This window comes from Cynocephalus volans, chromosome 17 (genome assembly GCF_027409185.1).
Source record: "Cynocephalus volans isolate mCynVol1 chromosome 17, mCynVol1.pri, whole genome shotgun sequence".
Classification (NCBI taxonomy): Eukaryota; Metazoa; Chordata; class Mammalia; order Dermoptera; family Cynocephalidae; genus Cynocephalus; species Cynocephalus volans.
Window position 1 is genome coordinate 18,045,542 of NC_084476.1, and position 20,233 is coordinate 18,065,774.

Here is a 20,233-nt window from a genome sequence, read left to right on the forward strand (position 1 = left end):
GCAGGGGGAGTACTAGGTTAAAAGGCAACAGTTCAGGTTTTAGACCTGGCCCTTTTTCACTCGTAGGCTGTGTTACCTTCAGTAAATCATTTTTCCACTTTGGGCTTCAGTTTTTCTATATGTAGAACAAGAAAGTTAAACTAGAGAATTTCTAAGCCTGTGTCAAGTTGTAGCACATGCTGATGCTCTGAAACTCAGTTTCACAAACTGAGGCAGAAACTTTCACCTAGGAGACCGAAGTGTTTGTCACAATCTCTTAATCTGGAGTTTTCCAAAATTTGAGATACACTTACAACTTCAAATAACACTGGATCACTGAGTGGGAGGTTGATCTATTTCAGCTCTTTGTCAAACCTGCAGACTACATCAAAGAGAAAGTTTCCTTGGTGCTAATATGCCTCTAACACCTCTCTAACACTTGCTAATTTCCTATATTTCAAAGTGAGAGCAGGCATGGAGGATTGCTCATTTAGCAGGCAACAGTATTTGACTAAAATTTATTGACATTATTTTCATTATATTTATTTTTATAGCTACCATTCTACTGAGGCATGCAATAGAAATTTTCTGTGTAGAATAAGATCCAAATTTTGTTTTGAATCTTTAACTAAACAGTGATTTGATTCAAAGAAAATATTAAGTAAATACAATGATGTGTGAATATTATCATAAAGTTGGCATTCCGATGGCAGAAGTTTGGGAAGCACTGTCTGAAGGAAGGATACAGTATGCAGATTTATGTCACCTCTCCCAGGGTGATGGAGACGCAAAGGATTACTCAAAGCCCATTTCTTCTGAGCAGTGAGAGGCCCCGAAGGGGTAAATTTCCAGGAACCCTCAAGAGAGCAGCATTCCTCAGAAAATTAACCCTAAACTTGAGTTTTCTCTCAGTATTTATTCTCCAGGCCAGAAAGTTACAGAAAAGGAACATAGGTGGTTACAAAAAGAACAGTAAGATAATTGTCATGGCAACAATCATTAGGTTTAGCTACCAAGGACATCTGTCCTTAAAGCCAACAATTTTGCTGTGTTACAATTCTTTATCTACAACAGAGACTTTAGCCTGGGGAAAGTTTTCTGTCTTTCTCAAGCTTAACATTTCTATGTGTATTTCTAAAAAGTTAGGCTATACCTGAAACTACAGGGCCTCGGAAGCTAGGCCCTGTGACATATACTTGCTTTATTAATGTCAGTACCCTCCGCAGATTTACTTCATTAAAAAGAGCAGTGGCCCTTGCCTTGTCTATAGGAGCAGGGCAGGCTAATGCCATGTTCTCTTGGCCTCAGACAAGTTTATCTTATTTTATTTGTTTACTTATTTTTTATTTTCAGGCCTACTTTATTGGCAGTTGGGGCTAAGCATTAAACGCAACTTCAGGGGGCTGTCAGGCTTAGCCATTTTTTCTTTCTTTGTCTCTTGCTAGATGAGTTTAAATCGTTTATGAAGCGTCTCCCAAGCAACCACTTCCTGACCATTGGGAGCATCCATCAGCACTGGGGCAATGACTGGGACCTGCAGAACCGCTACAAGCTCTTACAGAGTGCAACTGAGGCACAGAGGCAAAAGATCCAACGCACTGCTCGCAAGCTCTTTGGCCTGAGTGTACGCTGCCGCCACAATCCCAACCACCAGCTGCCTAGAGAGAGGTAAGTGCTGCCACCTCTACCTCTCCAGGCACCAATCTAACCCAGTGTTAGCTCACATGGGCTTGCTGCAGAGAGAAATGCAGCAAAGATGGTGTATTGGAGGTGGCAAGCAAGGCCATGGTCCAGACTAAGAACTTTCTGGATCATCTCTGGCCACATTGGATTTCACACTATTTCCTGCATATACCATGAACTTTCAGCCTCTGTGTTCTGTCTGATCCATCTCGCAGAGGAAAGGAACCAACACTAGCCCTCTCAGCTATGTGGCATTATTGTAGTTGCTTAAGATGTATTATCTATTTCATTTTTAAATTACTGTGCAAGTCAGAGTTTAGCATCCCCATCTTAACGGTGAAGAAACGAATCACTCAACTTATTTATTAAGGGTCTTTGATCAGGGACTGGAATAGAGTGAAACTAGTGAGGCATGCAAAGTCTGCTCTGTAAGGTGCAAGATTTAAGGAGGCACGTGCTCTCTGGGTCATTGAGTGCAGGGTCCACACCTGAGAGTGAGTGCCTCCTTAAGTTCCTGGTTGCCTCACCTACTTCACCTAGTCCCAGCCTTGCCCTGGATGTACCAGATATTCTGACAGATGATGGAGAATACAAGGATACATAAAACAGGGCCCATGCCATCACAGAATTAGGGTTTACCTACACCTTTGTCTAGCCTGTGTTCCTAGAGACATACAGAGAAGGAGCTAGGATTCAAATCCAGGTCTTTTGGACTCCATTCTCCCAAGGGATTTCTGATCTGCAGCTGGGAGTTTTCTGTAACGATGCCTCCAGGATTTTTAGGAGGGCACCACAGGACAGCAAGAAGGCAGGTCTGGGGGCTCTCCACTCTCCCTTAGCCAGAGCAGCTCTGCTTTAACTAATTTCTTATTTGGGGGTCTACCTTCAATTTTAGTAGAAAAGAGATCCACTCTTAAAAAGAATGAAGCCAGATATATTCACTTAGCAAGCTCTGTGTCAGCCACATATTTTTTTTTTTTCCTTTTTTCACATTTTAGACATATGGTTATTTTATTTTATTTTTTACATAAGTTTTAGTTTTGATTATACCTACAGAGTTGACTACCAGTATTTGTGTACAGTATGTGATGATCAAATCAATATTAGCATGCTCATCATTACAACGCTTAATTACTCTTGTGTCATGTACCCAATTACTCCCTGACCTCCCTTTCCCCTCCTGCTTTTCCACCAACTATAGGTCTGTTCTCTCCTTCTGAAAATTCAATGTTTTATTGTGGTCTTCCTTCCTTCCTTCCTTCCTTCCTTCCTTCCTTCCTTCCTTCCTTCCTTCCTTCCTTCCTTCCTTCCTTCCTTCCTCCCTCCTTCCCTTCCCTCCTTCCCTCGTTCCCTCCCACTTATGAGTGAGGACATGTGGTATTTCTCTTTCTGTGCCTGGCTTATTTCACTGAACATAATTTTCTCCAAGCACATCCATGTTGCTCTGAGTGGCAAAATTTCATTCTTTTTCATGGCTGAGTAGTATTGCATTGTGTATATCTACCACATTTTCCTTATTCAGTCATCCATCGGTGGGCATTTAAGTTGGTTCTATATCTTGGCTATTGTAAATAGAGTTGTGATGAGCATGGAAATACAGGTATCCCTTTGACAAGAGTATTTCCATTCCTTTGGGTATATACCCAGAAGTGGGATAGCTAATTCATATGGTAGTTCTATCTGTAGCTGTCTGAGAAACCTCCATAATCTTTTCCATAATGGCTTTACTAATTTACAGTCCCACCAGCAGTGTAGAAGAGTTCCCTTCTCTCCACATTCTCACCAGCATTTGTTATTCTCAGTCTTTTTGGTAAGAGCCAGTCTAACTGGGGTGAGATGATATCTCAATGTGGTTTTGATTTGCATTTCCCTGATGATTAGTGATGTTGAATATTTTTTCACCTACCTGTTGTCCACTTGTATGTGTTCCTTTGAAAAATGTCTATTCAGCTCCTTCGCTCATTTTTTAATGGGACTTTATTTATTTATTTTTTTAAAGGTGAAATTGAGTTCCTTATATATTCTGGATATCGATCCCCTGTTGGATGTATAGTTTGCTCATATTTTCTCCCACTCTGTAGGTTGTCTTTTCACTCTGTTGATTGTCGCCTTTGCTGTGCAGAAACTTTTTAGTTTGATATAATCCCATTTGTTTATTTTTTCTTCTGTTGCTTGTGCTTTTGGGGTCTTACTCATAAAGTCTTTGCCTGGTAGTATGTCCTGAAATGTTTTCCCTATGTTTTCTTCTAGGATTTTTATAGTTTCAAGTCTTTTATTAAATCTTTAATCCATTTTGAGTTGATTTTGGTATATGGCGATAGGTGTGGGTCTAGTTTCATTCTCCTCCACATGGATCTCCAGTTTTCTCAGCACCATCTACTGACAAGATTGTCCTTTCCCCAATGGATGTTCTTGGTGCCTTTGTCAAAAATCAGGGGCTATAGGTAGCTGGATTAATTTCTGCATTCTCCATTTTGTTCCATTGGCCCATGTGTCTTTTTTTTTAATGCCAGTGCCATTCAGCCACATATTTATATAAATGATTGTTATCCTGTTGTACAGAGTAGGAAACTAAAGCTCAGAGAGGTCAAGTAATTGGTCCAAAGTACAGTGTAAATCAGTGGTTCTCAAATGGGAGTGACTTTGCCCTTAGGGGAGTTTGCAAATCTTGGAAAACATTTTTGATTGTCATAATCAAAATTGTGAAACAATTTTGGGGAAAACAGGGGAGGGGATACTATTGCTTAGGACAGCCCCCACAACAAAGAATTATCTGGTCCCAAAATTCAATGGTGCTGAGGTTCAGAAACTCTTATGTAAGAGGAAGAGGTGAGATGCCACCTAAATCTATAAATCTAAATCTTATCTTGCTAACGACCCTGTTCTACTGGCACTAAAGATTTAAAAACCGTTGTCCTCTTCTAAGCGGTCCCTCCAACCTAACCACCCCATCCATGCACCCTTTTCCTTCTCATTTTTTCTTGATTCAGGGCTAATGTCCCCTCCTCCATGAAGTTTTTTGTGGCTGTACCAGCCAATACAGAAAACTTCTTATTCTATGTTCCCATTCATCTAACACTCATTTCTTAGCATGTTTTCCCCTCTTTTCTCCATTATCAAACCTCATCCTTATATACTTGTCCACGCTCATCCCTTTCCCTCCAACTCTGAGCCCACTGCTTTGCACCTAGCTGATGATGATTATTTTGACAATCAAATAGAATTTCTTCTGCTAGCTTCTTTCTTGTTACAATGTTGTTGAACCAGGGCCTAGGAAAAGGGTCAGTCACAAAACAGCTTTTTTGTTATATGCAACAGATGCCAAACTGACATCAGGAGTTAGTGTCTGAAGTAGCTTCCATTTAGGTCCATCAGGCACTGTGGGAGATTCAGATATGAAAGCAGCAAACCATGCTATGACCAGTGACCTTTATGTAGCACAGGATTGGGGAGGGTGCTGTGAGCAATCAGGAAAAACTCCACCTATTTATTAATTTGCTAGGGCTGCCATAACTGGGCATCACGGACCAGGTGGCTTAAACAACATAAATTTATTTCCTCACATTTCTGGTGGCCGAAAGTCCAAAATCGAGACGTCAGCAGGGGTTGGTTTCTTCTGAGGCCTCTCTCTTTGGCTTGTAAATGGTTATCTTCTCACTGTGTCTTCACAAGATCTTTCCTCTCTGTGTGTATCTATGTCCTGATCTCCTCTTCTTAAAAGGACACCAGTCATATTGGATTAGGGTGCACCCCTCACTCATTTTAACTTAATTACCATGTTGAAGATCTTATCTCCAAATACAGTCACATTCTGAGGTGCTGGGAGTTAGGACTTTAACATCTGAATTGGAGGGGGTGAGGATTTTATTCAACCCGTAACACCATAAGAGGTGGCTTTTCATCAGATGTTTAGCTGAAGAAACTGCATTCCAAGGTTTAATCAAGCTGAACACAAATTCTGCTGAAGAAGGCAACATTTAACCATTACCAAACTTCAGACAGATGCATCTGTCTGTTTTGATGATTGTCACCTCAGAGAACAGAGTGTAAGGTCCAAAGGTCCAAAGACACTGCCAGACACATTTGTTAAAGGTGAGAGCAATCTACAGATCACAGAGGATCACCAGGTGTGCCAGGTCCAGGGAAGACTCAGGAGGACTCCAGAAGGAGAGTAGAGTAGCTGGACAGATATTGGAAGGGAGGAAGGAGGGACAAAACTGGGTAATTGTAAGAACACCAGACAGAGTCAGGGGGCCTGGATTTGAGATCATGCCTTACCATTATTGAGTTACATGACCTTTAACAAGTCACCTCAGTATTCTGAGTGCAGGTGGCCACATCTGGGCCATCTTCCTGTGCAAGCTGTCAGGTGTAGATAGCTAGAAATGTCCTGCCACCACTCAGATCTTCAAAGAAAGAGCTCACAGTGTTGCTCCCTGTCCTCCTGAAATGAAAAAGCTTGGTCTAATCATAATATTCTTCTCACCTAGAGAGGATGTCTGGAAGGACCCCCCCCCCGCCACTGGCAAATCACTCAGTTGTATCTACTTAAGGAGTACTGAATGCTCAGTACTTGGGGGGGGCGGGGTAGAAGAACACAGAGACTAAGCTCTGTGGCTGATCCTCTGAAGGCTTCCTAGGAGAGCTGAATTTGCCTGGCTTGGTTGTGGGCTGCTTCTTGATATCTAAATCTGAGGCTTTAATGAGCATTTTTCACACCAGCAGGGCAGCTCTCTACCATGGAGCAGTGTCAGACAGAGGTGCTAACACTGGACACATTGGGCCACCTCTAGCTGAGCAAGCTGGTATTTGCAAATGGACTGATTGCTCAGCTTCAATTTGTCTGCTTGCTGAACTCCATGGGGGATGAGTGCACAGAGCAGGTGTCATTACTGCAACAGGTGCCACAGAGATGTTTACTTGTCTCATGAAGAGGTGGTCTTGTTGAGGCAGGATGGGAGAGGGAAAGAACATGAGGCTTTGGCCGTACATGGGCTGGGTCCAAATCCTGGCTCCATCGCTTACCAGGCACAGGGCTTTATGTAAGTTGCTGCACCTCATTTGCAAAATGGATGATATAACACTTGCCTTCAGGTTAAGTATAGGGATTAAAATTTTAAAATTTAAAGAGCCTAGTGTAGTGTCTGACTCAGTTAAAAGGGAGGAAAAGAGGGAGGGAGGGAGCTGTCACTTCGTATATGTATTTTAAAGGTCAGGCACTGTTCTCAGCATCTTATATGAATTAACTCATTTTCTCTCACTACAACCTTATGAACTAGGTACTCTTACTATTCCTGCTTTACAGATAAGGGGATGGAGGTACAGAGAGGTTAACAATGTGCCCAAGATTAATAAATGTTAATTAATTTATTGTTAATTTCAAAAAGATGTTTACTGGTAAGATTTAGTGAAAGGTCAACTATAAAGGATTGGAGCTTGGCTTCAAGGCTTGCTGGAAACTTATTATTGAGCTGGAGGACAAAAGGGGTATTTTGGTTATCTATTGATGCAGAATAATATTATCATCTCTCATGATTGTGTAGATTGGGCACAGCTAGGGAGTCTCTCAAGTTGGTGGGAGCTGGTGTCGTCTGGAGCTTGACTGGGCTGGACCTCCATGACGGCTCCCTTCCAGAGCTAGCAGTGATGCTGGCTGTCAGGGAGCTCAGCCAGGGCTGTCAATCAGAGTGCCTACACATGCCCTCTCCATGTGGCCTGGGCTTCTTGCAGCATAGCAGCCAGGCTCAGAGAAGGTGCATCCTGAGACTGAAAGGAAACTATGAGACTTCTTTCCACCTAGCCTTGAAAGTCAGACTGTCACTTCCACTATATTCTTGTGGCCAAAAGCCTAGCACAGATTCAAGGGTGTGAAAACTGGAAGGTGTGGTTCACTGTGGGGACTTTTTTGGAGATGAGGTACAATAGGAGATATTGAGTATAATTGGAGCTACAAGTGACTATCCCAGATACAGGCCAAATAAGATTAATGAAAATCATAATGGATAACAATTACAGTCACAAAGCAGGGACAACTACTTATTGAACAGCTGTTATAACAGGCAATAGAGTTGGCTATCTGTAAAGATTCCAGAGTCAGACTGCCTGGGTTCATATCCCAGATTTGTTACCTGCTTACCTTGTAACACTGGGGGAAATTACTAACATCTTTGAGCCTCAGTGTCAGTAAAATGGGGCTAATAATAGTGTCTATGTCATAGGGTTGTTTTGATGACGATTAAATGATTTAACCCTCGTAAAATGCTTAGAACAGTGACTGGCAGGTAGAAAATGATATATGTTAGCTATGTTTCTTCTTGTTGAATTTTTTTCCAAACACAGATATTTTGCATATAAATTTCTTAGCACCCAATGAGACTGAGTGTTGATGATGACGACATATGTTTTTTTCATTTAATCCTCACTCTATCTCTATGAAGTAGATGCTATTGGATCCAACTTACAGATGAGGAAACTGATGAGGCAGAGATGTAATTGATTCATCCAAGGTCACATGGCAGGTTAGTGTCAGGATTAGAATGGTCTCGCTGACTCCAGTGGTGGGCTTGGTGGTCAAGAACCTTGTGCAGAGCAGCCAGGTCCCATGTTGTCTAAGCACTATGCAGTGGCAAAGAGAGGTGGCTGTACTGTGGTTGGGGGACACTAGTTTGAGTGTGATGAGATCAAAGGCAGGGTTAGCTCATGAGGGGTGGTGGACCAGGATTGGAGTTATAGGCTGTAGTCTGGTGTGCTGAGATTCAGGAAATGGCCCCTGTTGTGGGTCAACCCTGAAGCTCAAGCACAGACGCAGGCAGACACACCCCCTGTAAGTTACAAGAAGAGGCCCAGTCCAGTGCAGGTCAACTCAACAGAAAATTCCTGAGAGCTTACTATGTGCCAGTTCTGGAAGTACCAAGATAAGTGAGACTCATTCTACCCCAAGGCTCAGCGCTTTTGGGGAGGAGAGGAAACATTACTAATTCCAGACTACCCCTGCCAAATATTTATTGGGTGCCAATTATGTGTTAGTTTCTGCTCAGGTTCTGGGAAGACTGTGGTGGATTTCTGTTAGCCTGCAGGAGAGCTGGCCCTACTGTCAGACCATAGTTCTGAAGTTGGACAAGTCAAGGGAAGGTAGGGACCCACAAAGAAGATTTCTGTGGATTGTCTCACCACCAGGAGATCCTTATATTGTGAAGAGTTAAAAAGGGGAAAAGACAGGAAATGGACTTTGAATTTGGCCACTGCTATTACTGGACACTGAAACTTGTTAAGCCTTGATTTTCTTATCTGTAAGATGGGCATAATAATTTCTGCCTGCTCACCTCAGAAGGTTGCTATGGAGCTCACCTGCAATGGTGTATAAACTTGTAAATGCTGAGTTGCGTACAAACTTGTAAGCTCTGCGAAAGGGGGCTGTGCAAGCAGAGTGGACTTGAAGCCAAACTCACCAGCAAGACAACGGGGCTGTGTTTAGGTCCAAGGGAACATTTAACAGTTAAGATTTCTAAAGCATTTGCCGTGCAACAGGCTGCTCTGTGCACTTTCACCTCATTCAATCATCATAACAACCCTACCAGGTAGCACTCAATTATCCCACTTTACAAATGGGGAAACTAAGGCACAGAGACATTAAATAACTTGAAGATTATACAGCAAATAAGAGGCAGAAATCAAACCCAGGCAGAAACCATTCTTGTAACCTCTATGCTATTCTACGCACCCCTGAGGCAAGATAATCCCAGGGGTCCAGATGACCTGCCAAGGCTTAAAACTGCATCATGGTGGGAGTCACCTCTCATTGCAGAAGAGGGAGGCAGAGAGGGAAGGAGGGAGGAAGGAAGGAAGCAGAGAGGACAGGAAAAAGGAAAAGAGAGGAAAAGGAAAAAGGAAGAAGGTAGGAAGGAAGAGAGGGAAGAAGAAAGAAAAGCAGCACAGAATTATCTTGGTCTGAATTTAGTGACTTCTGTGCAATTGCATAATTGTTTACTGACCACCTGGATTCCCAGCCCTATGCCAGTCACTGGAAGGCATTTAAAGATACAAGCAGCAGTGACTTTGTCTTCAAAACGTTATTATCTAGCCTCAGGGTGTGCTGAAAAGGACAACGTTTTGTGGAGCAGGGGACCTGAATTAGAGTCTTGCACTGGCCAGGCTGAATTCACCATTGGTATGTAGCTCTACCCCAGAGTGCGCTGGGTGCAAGAACAGTGCCTTGCAGGGGTGGGTGGAGGTCGAGCAGCGAACAGTTTCACCTCACCTTTCACTTGAACAGCTCTTAACTGGGTTCTTCATGAAAATTCTGAATTAAAACTAATTTGGAAAAATAAGGAGATTTTTTTTTTTCTAAAACAATTTGAAAACAATGGGCTCAATTATCTCTGAAGTCTTTCCCAAGTCTGGGAGAAATAAAGCTCACAGAGGATGAGAGTTTAATAGGTCAATTCCAAAATACTGATAGAAGGTCAGTAATTGAATCTTTTAGCAATATTGCTTTCAGATGATGCTAATTAGTCAACTTTAATGAGAAGCCTATAGTTCAAACTAAGATCTTCTTTCACCTGATTACAATGGCCTTTTAGCTAAGTCTCCCAGAATCTACTCTGATAAAGTTCTAATCTACGTTCCACGAGGAAGTCAGAATCATTGCTTAAAAAGCAAATTCAATTTTATCACTTCCCTACTTAAAACCTTTTGGTGACTATGCACTGCCTTTAAGAGAAAGACCCAAATGTTAAGTTGACTACAGATGTGCCATGATCTGGCCCCTGCCTACCTCTTACGCTGTGTTTCACACCTTTTCTCGGTGCTCTCAGTCTCAACCCTGCTAATTTTTTTTTCAGTTCACTAAATGTACACTGCCCCCTCCCACTCCAGGATGGTTCCTTCTACCTGGAATGTCCCCTCTCCCCCCTTTTTACTTCATTGCAGGAGCCTCTACCTGTCCTTCAAATCTCAGCTCAAATGCACCTTCCTCAAAAATGTGCTCCCTGCATCCAAAGACTGTGTCAGGACTTGCTTTATATGGTTTCTTAGCATAATAACTTCTCAACTGAATCCCGAATCCCAGCCTACCATTACTCCTTCATTTATCTATTTATTAATGCCTGTCTGTCCCGTAAGACTGTACACTCCAGGTATGTACCTTTCCCCATATTCTTCACCACTTTATTCTCATAATTTCCTGGCACACAGTAGTTATTCAAAACACTTTGTTCAGTGAATGGGCAAACAGATTATTTTAGTTCAGAATGTGCCCCAAAGACATGTTGACCTAATCTTCTGAAAATTGAGTCTTATTACCATATAAATCATGTATGGATTTTTCACATACATTGAATACATTTGGATTGTCTTCCTCATTCACGGATAAAGAAACTAAGACCAAAGGGAGTTAAGTGACTTGTCCAGGGTCCCTTAGGGAATTTGTGCACAGATGGTGGCTCACATTCATGCCCTCATACTGACAGTCCAGACAGTTTGATAAAGTAGAAGCTGCAAATGGAAATTGTCTTCAACTGACCTGGATACAAATCCTGAAAGTCTCTCTCGCTAAGTCAGTTACTTTGGGAAATGTTCCCTCTCGAAAAAAGGGGAAAAAAGGACAAAAACAGACACTCACAGAGCCTTTTGAATGCAACAAAATGAAGCAAAATTCTTAAACATTGTGTAGGTGTTTAATGTGAGTGTGATTTGCTGTTTCTTCCCTAGACACTATCACCTGATTTTTTAGAGATTATTGTACTGTGAGGCAAAGCAGATCCATGGAAACTTAACTTGAGGGCAGGCAGTAGAATTATTTGCATTTTCCGATGAGTCTTGGTCTTTGGTTTATTTCTGCTTCTCAAATTCACATGGCCTTGACCCAGCAGTCCAGGCTGTAGCCAAGCACAATGTAATTACACATTGTTGAGATAAAAATCTCTTGGGGGCATCAACCTTAGGCTCCAGTCCTGGGGCTCTGCTTAGCTCCTCAACCTATGTTAGCTTGTAATATATTTCCTGCTCCACATAGTGTTTAATTGGTGTCTGTAGAAATATTCTGGCTGCTGAGATAATCATTATCTCTATTCTGATGACCCTCAATATCTACACTGGTTTTGATTCTTCTCTTTGAGCCCTATTCTTACTTGCCTCTGGATTTAATCTCCGTAGACTCCTGCAGTGGGGCAGAGGGATATAGTTGCTTATATTTTATTGAACTCAAGTCTGTTTCAGTTTATTAGATTGCTCCGCCACTTATTAGATGCGTGACCTCCAAAAGTCTCTAAACCTACCTGAGCACTGTTTCCTCACCTGTGTGGTCAGGGTAATAAGAATAGTTACCCCACAGAGTTTATGTCCTAGTCAATTTATGTGATATATGTGAAAACTCTTTATATCCTGTAAAGAAATGCACAGATATAACATTAATATAATCAAGAGCACAGCAGTCGTAGACCCTAGATATTTGATGATGACACTGCTTCTGCTTCCAAAAAGCAGATGTCTTCATTGTAGAAAATAAAGCTTGAGCCTAACAAAATGTAATCATTTATTCAAGAGGCAATAGAACTGAAGATACTTTGGATTTCAGACCCTGGCGTCTGACAGGCCAAGGTGAGTGACTATCATTTACCCTCTCAGTAACCTTGGCATAGTATTAAGTTATCCAAGCTTCAGTTTCCTAGTTGGTGTGATGGAGATAAAAATAGTAGCTAACCTTGGAAATCCAATAATAGAACATATGTGCCACCTTTAGCAGAAGGTAAAAAGTCAAAGCACAGGCTCCTTATCAGACAAAATTGGAGACCAATAATTTGTTTAATTGGAAAAGTGAAGCCTTAAAATATAAGCATGCTACACACATAAGGATATGAACCATTTTATTTCAACTTAAAACATATAAATGTACATTTCATGGCCAGTCTTTTGAGGTAGGACCAGAACCTTTTTTGAAGTTGTTGGTGTATCCTCTTTGACATTCTACTGGCTTTCTTGCATAAACACACCCATAATGGTATAATAATATTTTCAACTTAGTTTTATTCAAAGTGGAGCAACACTTTAGACCCTTAAGAAACAATCTAAATGTTTCCAGATTTTTTTGAACCCTCCCAATCTTTTTCTGTTACTTTCCCTTCATTTAAATCAATGGCCATTTTGGTCAGTAACTAGTCTTTATAGAATTTTCCCATAGAATTCAAATTAGTTTCCACAGAGAAAAGCAACTCACATTTCATTGATTTATTTTACTTTTAATTTCATGATTTAATAATGGCAAATACCACTGGTATAAACAGGTTTGGGAACAAACCAGACTGACTCTCATTAAGTGTGCTTGCTACTTGATCGAACAGAAGCATGCGGGATTTCTAGGAGCCAAGCAGCCAAGAGTATTCTATGTACCATGAGCATCACAAACCACATTTATCTGATGGAAGGGAGAGTGTCAGTTTTCTGACAGTCACTTACATGACGGTCAATTCCGAGAGCCTGTTCCACCTGAAACAGGCACTCTTGATCCTAGTACCTTACCACTATTAGTGGAGCAACTTGCCCAAGGTCATAGAGTAAGAAAAAAATAATGATAATAGTAGTTGATACATATTGGCCAATCATTCTGCACCAGACGCAGTTTTAAATGCCTTACTTATATGCATTCATTTAATCCTTACCAGAACCCTACAAAATATATTCTATTATGTTACTCATATTATAGACAGAAAGTTTGAATAACAGTAAAGATATATGCTGCAAGAGAAGACAAAAGAGAAATACATTCTTGCAGGGGAGACTGGAGAAACCCCTTCCCTATTTCCCTGGATTACTTTCTTCATCCTTTACATTTCAGATTAAATCCAGGTTTTTTAGGAATCCTTGGCCTGACATATCAGACCAGGTTGCACTGTCCTACTGTATGTCTTTCCTGCATCTTGCTTATCATATTTTTTCCTAAAAGTTTTCATAGTTTCAATTGGATATTTAATACCAGACTTCCTCTTCTTGAGCCCAAATTCTGTGAAGGCGGAGACCCTGTTTTTCTTGCTAACAAGTGTATTGCCAGTGACAGGTAAAGTGCATGGCACATAATGACACAGCACTTGCTGAACTAAAAGGAGGGAGCATTTACGATGGGAGTTGAGGGATGGTTATGCTTTGAACTTGCAGTGAAGAGCATAGTTTTCCTTTCAGAAAAGCAACCTATACTTATGAAGAATTTAGTGTGAGATTAAGTTCATCCAGAAATTGGAAACCAGAAATCAGAGTGAGCATGTAAATCAAGATTAATTAAGCACCGTTAAGTACAGACCACTCAGTCTGAAACCAGGCAGTCTGGTGTTAAATCCTGCTGAGCTGTGTGCTCAGTGTTTTCTGGCCCTTCAGTGTCCTCTTCTGTAAAATATGCATAACAACTATACCTCCTCCACAGGATTATTGGGTGGGCTACCCAAGATACTTATGCAGTGTTCTTAGCATATAGTAAATGGTCAATAAATATTAGTGCTTAGTGTAATTGTTCTTATTATTATTGAATAAAGTTAATCGTATGTTGGGATGAAATTATGGAGGGATTTGAATACCTAGCTGTGGAATTTGAGTCTTATTTAAGTGATAGGAAGCCAGTGGTGGGGAGGGGGTTGAAATACAAGAGACGCTGTGATTTAGTTAAGTGTCTCCTGGTAGCCATTTGAAAGATGAACTAGAGAATCAATGGAATCTCTCTTCTGGATATAAAGGGACTCAGTATTCTTTCCCTGTGTTGATATGAGTGTTACTACCTATCCCTGGATTAGAGCAAGTGAGTCTCAAACTGGAGTAGGCACCTGGAGGGGTCTTTGAACATTGACTGCTGGGCCCCATGCCTAGAGTTTCTGATTCAGCAGATCTGGGGTGGGTCCTCAGTTCTAGGTGATACTGATGTCGCTGGTCTGGGGACCACCCTAACCATAGATTAGAAGACCCCCTCATTGCCATAAATATGGTTTCATCTCACTGTATGCACTTGGTAGAAACCAAGGAAAAATGAGTTCCCCTAAGTAAATCCTATAGGATATTGGGAAGGGAGAAAAAGTAGTATCTGTGGTTGAAAGTTTAGAAAATGTTAAACTAAAAAAAAAAAAAAACTAAATAGAGAAGGGGCCAAGTTCAAGTTCATATATTTTTCAAACATTTTTTGACATAGAACCTTTCTTCTGGAAGTTTTTCAAGGGAGTGTGTTCCTCACAACACAGCCTCGGATAACAGTGATTTATACCAGAATAAGATGCAACAACTCAGATTACTTGGTGTGGTGCCATAGGTTGTGATTTCCCTTTTTGTCAGTGGAGATCCTCATCCTTTAGCTAGTCTTCTTTGAGTGGAGTTTCTAACACTTTCTGTTTAAGCAGATGCTAATGGCTTTGTATCCCGGCAGGTACCATCCCTGCTGAGGGGTGGCAGGGCTGCTAACCAGCAGCTGCCAAAGGAACAGCAGGAAGGTGCTCCATTTCTGGTGTAATTAGGGAATAAATTTACCCCATTTGGCTTAGAGACATTCCTAACCATAGAAAGTAAACTATTACCAAGATAAATGCCTAATGAATAGGTTATTTTAAAGATTGCAGAGGGTGTTTACACTGATGATCTTATCTGATTCTTGTATTAACCTGTGAGAGAGCCAGAGTCTGGATTAGTCCCCTTATTTACAGATGAGAAAACTGAGGGTCACAGAAACTAATGACTTGCTCAAAATTCTAAAATAACACTCCTCCTTCTGCTGCCATCCTTCATAGGCATAGACCTCTTTTCTTGACAAAGAATATTTACATTAATATTTATAGTGAACCTTCATTCATCCATTCATTCCTTAATTCAACAAATATTTAGTGAGTACCCACTAAGTGCCAGGTATCATAGGTATTACAAGGGGTAGTGGTAGGGTGGTAAATAGGACAAGGGGTGCCACTGTTCACAGAGAGCTTGAGATCTAGCAGCAGATGAAATAAAGCTGGCCCAGGACTGGTCCTGCACTCGTGCTTAACCTTAGGAATCTGAGGCTCAGGAAGGCCACAGGACCTAAAATTATGAAATCATAAAATGTTGTACCTGGACAGGAACCTACAAGATTATCTAATCTATTCCAGTCATTTTATTAAAGAGTAAAATGAAACAGAGTGGAGAAGTGTTCTGGCCATAGTAACTGTATTAGTTTTGTGTTGCTATGTAACAAAGTACCACAAACTTAGAGGCTTCAATTGACATAGATTTATTATTTCTACAGTTTCTAAAGATCAGGAGTTTGGACAGTGGTATAGCTAGAGCCTCTGCTTCTACCTCACAGGCTGAAATCAGGGTGTTGGCCAGACCCCAGGCTCTTACCTGAAGGCTTTGGGGAAGAATCCACTACAAAATCCACTCTGGTTGGCAGAGTTCAGTTTTTCACAGTTGTAGGTCTGAGGTCGCAAACCCTGATGGTTGTTGGCAGGACTCACTCTGAGCTTGTCGAGGCTTCTCCAGGCACATGGCTCCCTCCATCTTCAAAGGAATTGAGGTGCGTCAGGTCCATCTCCTGCCTCTGATGGCTCTGAGTTCTTCTGCCAACAGCCAGAGAATACGGTCTGATTTTAAAGGGACACACCTGATTAGATTCAGTCTACTCAGATGACCTCCCTATCTTTAGGTCAACTGTGTTGTATAAAAGAACACAATCACCAGGGTGATACCTTATCATAGTCACAGGTCCTGGGATCTTGGAGTGGAAGGAGGCATTTTTACAATTTTTCCTAGTACAGTAGTATAGCTAGGTAGTAAACGAATGTGAAAAAGACATTCTGAGTTCTCTTTGGGGCTCATAGTATATGATATTCTGAATGTCTATTGCTGTACAACAAATTGACCCAAATTTATGGACTTGAAACATCACAACAATTATTATATATTATGCTCATGATATTTGGGGCAAGAATTCATTCTGGGATTGGTTGGGTGAGTCATCTGTTCCACATGGAGTTGACTGGAGTCACTCACAGCTCTTCAGCTGGCTGTTGGGCAGGGCTGGAGGTTCCAAGAAAGCATCACTCACACATCTGGTGCCTTAGCAGAGATAGCAAGAACTCCTAGCTCAGCTCTTCCTCCCCAAGGTCTCTGCATGCAGTCAGGAGACAGGAGGAGGAAGCTGCTAGTCTGTCTGTTCAGGTCTGGGTCCCAAAACTGGCATGAGTCAGTTCTGCCTTATTGTATTGGTCAAAGCAGTGGTAGGATGTATCCAGATTCAAGAGTTGAGTACGTAGACTCTTGTCTCTATGGGAAGAATATCAAAGGATCTGTGGCCACGTGACACATGTAGTGGATTTTTCCCTTGTTTATTTTTCTAGTGTAATGTATTTTAGTACAGAGAGAGGATGCTCTTCAAAGACCTTGTGTGGAAACATTTTGTAATTGGAGAATTGTCCTTTAGAAGCTTAGCCAATCAAGATTGTTGTGCAGTAGATTTATCATAGGGTTTGAGACTCTTGCTGCATGCTTCTTCCTAAGTGCAGGTTTGCTGTCGGTGGTGGTGGTGATTGGTTTTCTTGACAGCTGGGAAAATGTCCCATAATGTACTGTTATTTTATTATTCGGTGCTATATATAGTGTGGGTACCAGAAGAAGGAAGGAAGAGGATACTGCCAGTTGCTGAATATTCCAATAATGGTCCAAACTGTGTATTCTGGAACTGGGGATTTACCATGGGAAGTAACCACTGGACCCACTGAGAAATGGACCTAAGCTAAAACTTTATTGATCATCTGACCTCCATAAACTCCTTTTCTGACTGCTAGACCACAGTGACATTTTATATCTCCTGGAATTAGTGTTAGTTCAGAGCCAGTGTGTAGTAATCCCCCCAAAGTGTGATTATTTCCTTTCCCCAATGCACATACTCATAGTCACCCAGGTAAAGTTGTAGGTTTCTTTGGAGAAGGCTGGAAGAAAGATTAATGGTACAAATTTTTAGCGGTGTGCAGAGTCCTTTCTCAACGGGAAGATTCTGGTGGTGGGCCTCCAGGTACTACTCAGGCAAGTCACTTAATGTCTTTGGACTCTGATTTTCCTTCTGTCACATGGACCAGGCCTTGCCTAAGCATCATTCATTTCTGGGATTCTGAAATTCTGCCACTCTAAACCCATAGGCAGCTTCCCCCAGAGTAAATTGCTACTTTGATAATCCCTGACTACTGATTCTTGTGCGCGTGTGTGTGTGTCTGTGGTGGGGGTGGGGTGGGGGGCAATTTTGGTGACAAAGACTTATTCTGACTGTGTATTCAACTGTCCTATTAAATAAGAGGTACAAGCGCACAAATAGAGTCAGGCCAGCTCCGGGCAGCTGGCTGTCAGTCACAGGAGCCTACAAGTGCTCTCCCAGCCATGTGGCAGTGAAACATTTAGCTATGAATATCTTTGGCTTTTTTTTTTTCCCCCTGCTTATGGGGCAAGAAAAAAGACAGTGAGGCCCAACACGGTGTACAGTGAGGGTGAGGGGAGGGAGATGCGTGCTGGTGGCCGGGCTTCACAGGGAGGGCTGTGCAGGGTTTGTTTAAGCCGACATGTGTAGGCATCTCTGCGTTTCCATCATGTTTGTCACTCTGCATCTGTAGCAAGTAGGGCAATTGACTCACTTTGCTGACGTAAAGCAAGAAAATACGTATCTTCAGTTCCTTTTTGTTGTTTTTAGTTCTGCTTTTTTTTTTTTTTCTTCTTTTTTTCCTGGGGCTCAGAAGGAGCTTCCTGTTTGGAATAGAACCTGGAGGCTCAGGGGCTTGAGTAAGAAATAGAACCGAGTTCTTACGATTTCTGAGGATAGCTGTTTCTTATCATCTATCAGATCCACCTCCCAATTCTCCGTCCCACCTCCACCCTCATGTCCAGCCAGCAGACTCCCACATGGGTGAGTTATAATCACAGTGGTATAAGTCACTAGTGACCGTCAGTAAGTTACTTCTCTTTATGAGCCTCAGTTTTTCATATCATTAAAATGAGATAACTTCTCAACACAGCCTAGGACATAGAACAATCGTGAGGATCAAAGCCAGAAAACAAACAGAAAAGCTTTAGAAAGCTTGAAAGTGATATACAAATGTAATGTGTTTCTGTCTTAAATTCTGGATGTTTTAAAGGATGACTTTTTTTTTTTTTTTGGTCAATGTTTTATTGAAGTATTACATACATAGAGAAAGTGAAAACATCATACGTGTACAGCAAGATGAATTTTCACAAACTGAATTCACACATGTAACCAGAACCCAGATCAAGAAATAAGACATTATCTGCACTGCAGAAGTTTCCCTGCATCTTCTGGGCACTATAAACCTTCTCCCTGAGGGAATTACTTTTCTCACTGCTTCATCCACTGTAGGTCACTTTTGCTTTAACTATAATATGAACTCTTTGTGTCTGGCTTCTTTCACGTTTTCATTCTCCTATCAGATTCCTCCAAGCTGTTTTTGTAGCTGTGGCTCATTCATCCTCAAGAATATTCCATTGTGTGTGTTGAACTGCTGATGGTCATTTGCATATTCTACAGTTTGGCATTATTACTAATACTGCTGCAATCTTATATGGGTCTTTTGGTGAACTTATATATGCTTTTTTTGTTGGGTACATACTAGGAATGGCATTGCTGGGACATAATGTATTCATATGTTCAGCTTACTGTATACTTTAGTATTTTCAAATTTGCAGATGCAAGTTTCATTCCCACCAGCAGTATAGGAGAGTTTAGATGGCTCCATATCTTTGCCAATCCTTAGTGTTTTCCACCATTTTTATTTTATATTTTAATTTTATTTTAACCATCTGATGTAGTACTGTCTCACTGCAATTTTAATTTGCATTGTTATGATGATGAATGAGGTGGAATTTCTGTGCTTATTTGCCTGTTGAATATCCATTTTTATGAAGTTCCTGTTCTTGTCACTTGCCTATTTTTCCTTTTGGTTTTCTGACTTTTTCTCACTAATTTGTAGTTCTTTATGTATTGTCTTAGTCCATTCATGCTGCTGTAACAAAATACCAGCTTATAAACAACAGAAATTTATTTTTCATAGTTCTAGAGGGTGGGAAGTCCAAGACCAAAGCACTGGCAGAATTGGTGTCAGATGAGAGACTTCTGGTTCACCTTCTAGCTGTGTCCTCATGTGATGGAAGGGACAAGGGGTCTCTCTTACTCCTCTGTAGAAGGGCACTAAGACAACTCATGAGGGCTCCACTCTCATGGCTTAATCTCCTCCCAAAGGCTCCATCTCCTAATGCCACTTGCTTGGTGATTAGAATTTTAACGTATGTATGGAAGGGCACAGATATTCAGATCCTATAGTGTATTATGAATACTATTTTTTTTTATTGGCTAAAGGTATTGAATATATATTCTCTCATTGAGAGTAGTCTCTTCACTTTCCTAATGGTATCTTTTGATGGATTTGTTTTTATCTTAATATAACCCTGTTAATCAATTTTTTCCTTTATGGTGAGTGTTTTTAAGAAATCTTTGCCTACTCCAGTGTCATGAAAATGCTCCCCTATATTTTCTTTTAAAAGCTATTTTGTTGCTATAGTTGTTGTTTTACTTTTCACA

The 20,233-nt window shown here is 41.2% G+C and overlaps 1 protein-coding gene across 1 annotated transcript in view; it reads left to right on the forward strand.

The window, feature by feature from the left end:
- The window catches only part of BRINP1 (BMP/retinoic acid inducible neural specific 1), a 130,139-nt gene that overhangs the window by 101,658 nt on the left and 8,248 nt on the right, over positions 1-20,233 (forward strand). The window contains exon 6 of the mRNA XM_063082621.1: positions 1,425-1,647. Coding sequence (XP_062938691.1) covers positions 1,425-1,647 — 223 coding nt within the window. The remainder of the gene's footprint in view (positions 1-1,424; positions 1,648-20,233) is intronic.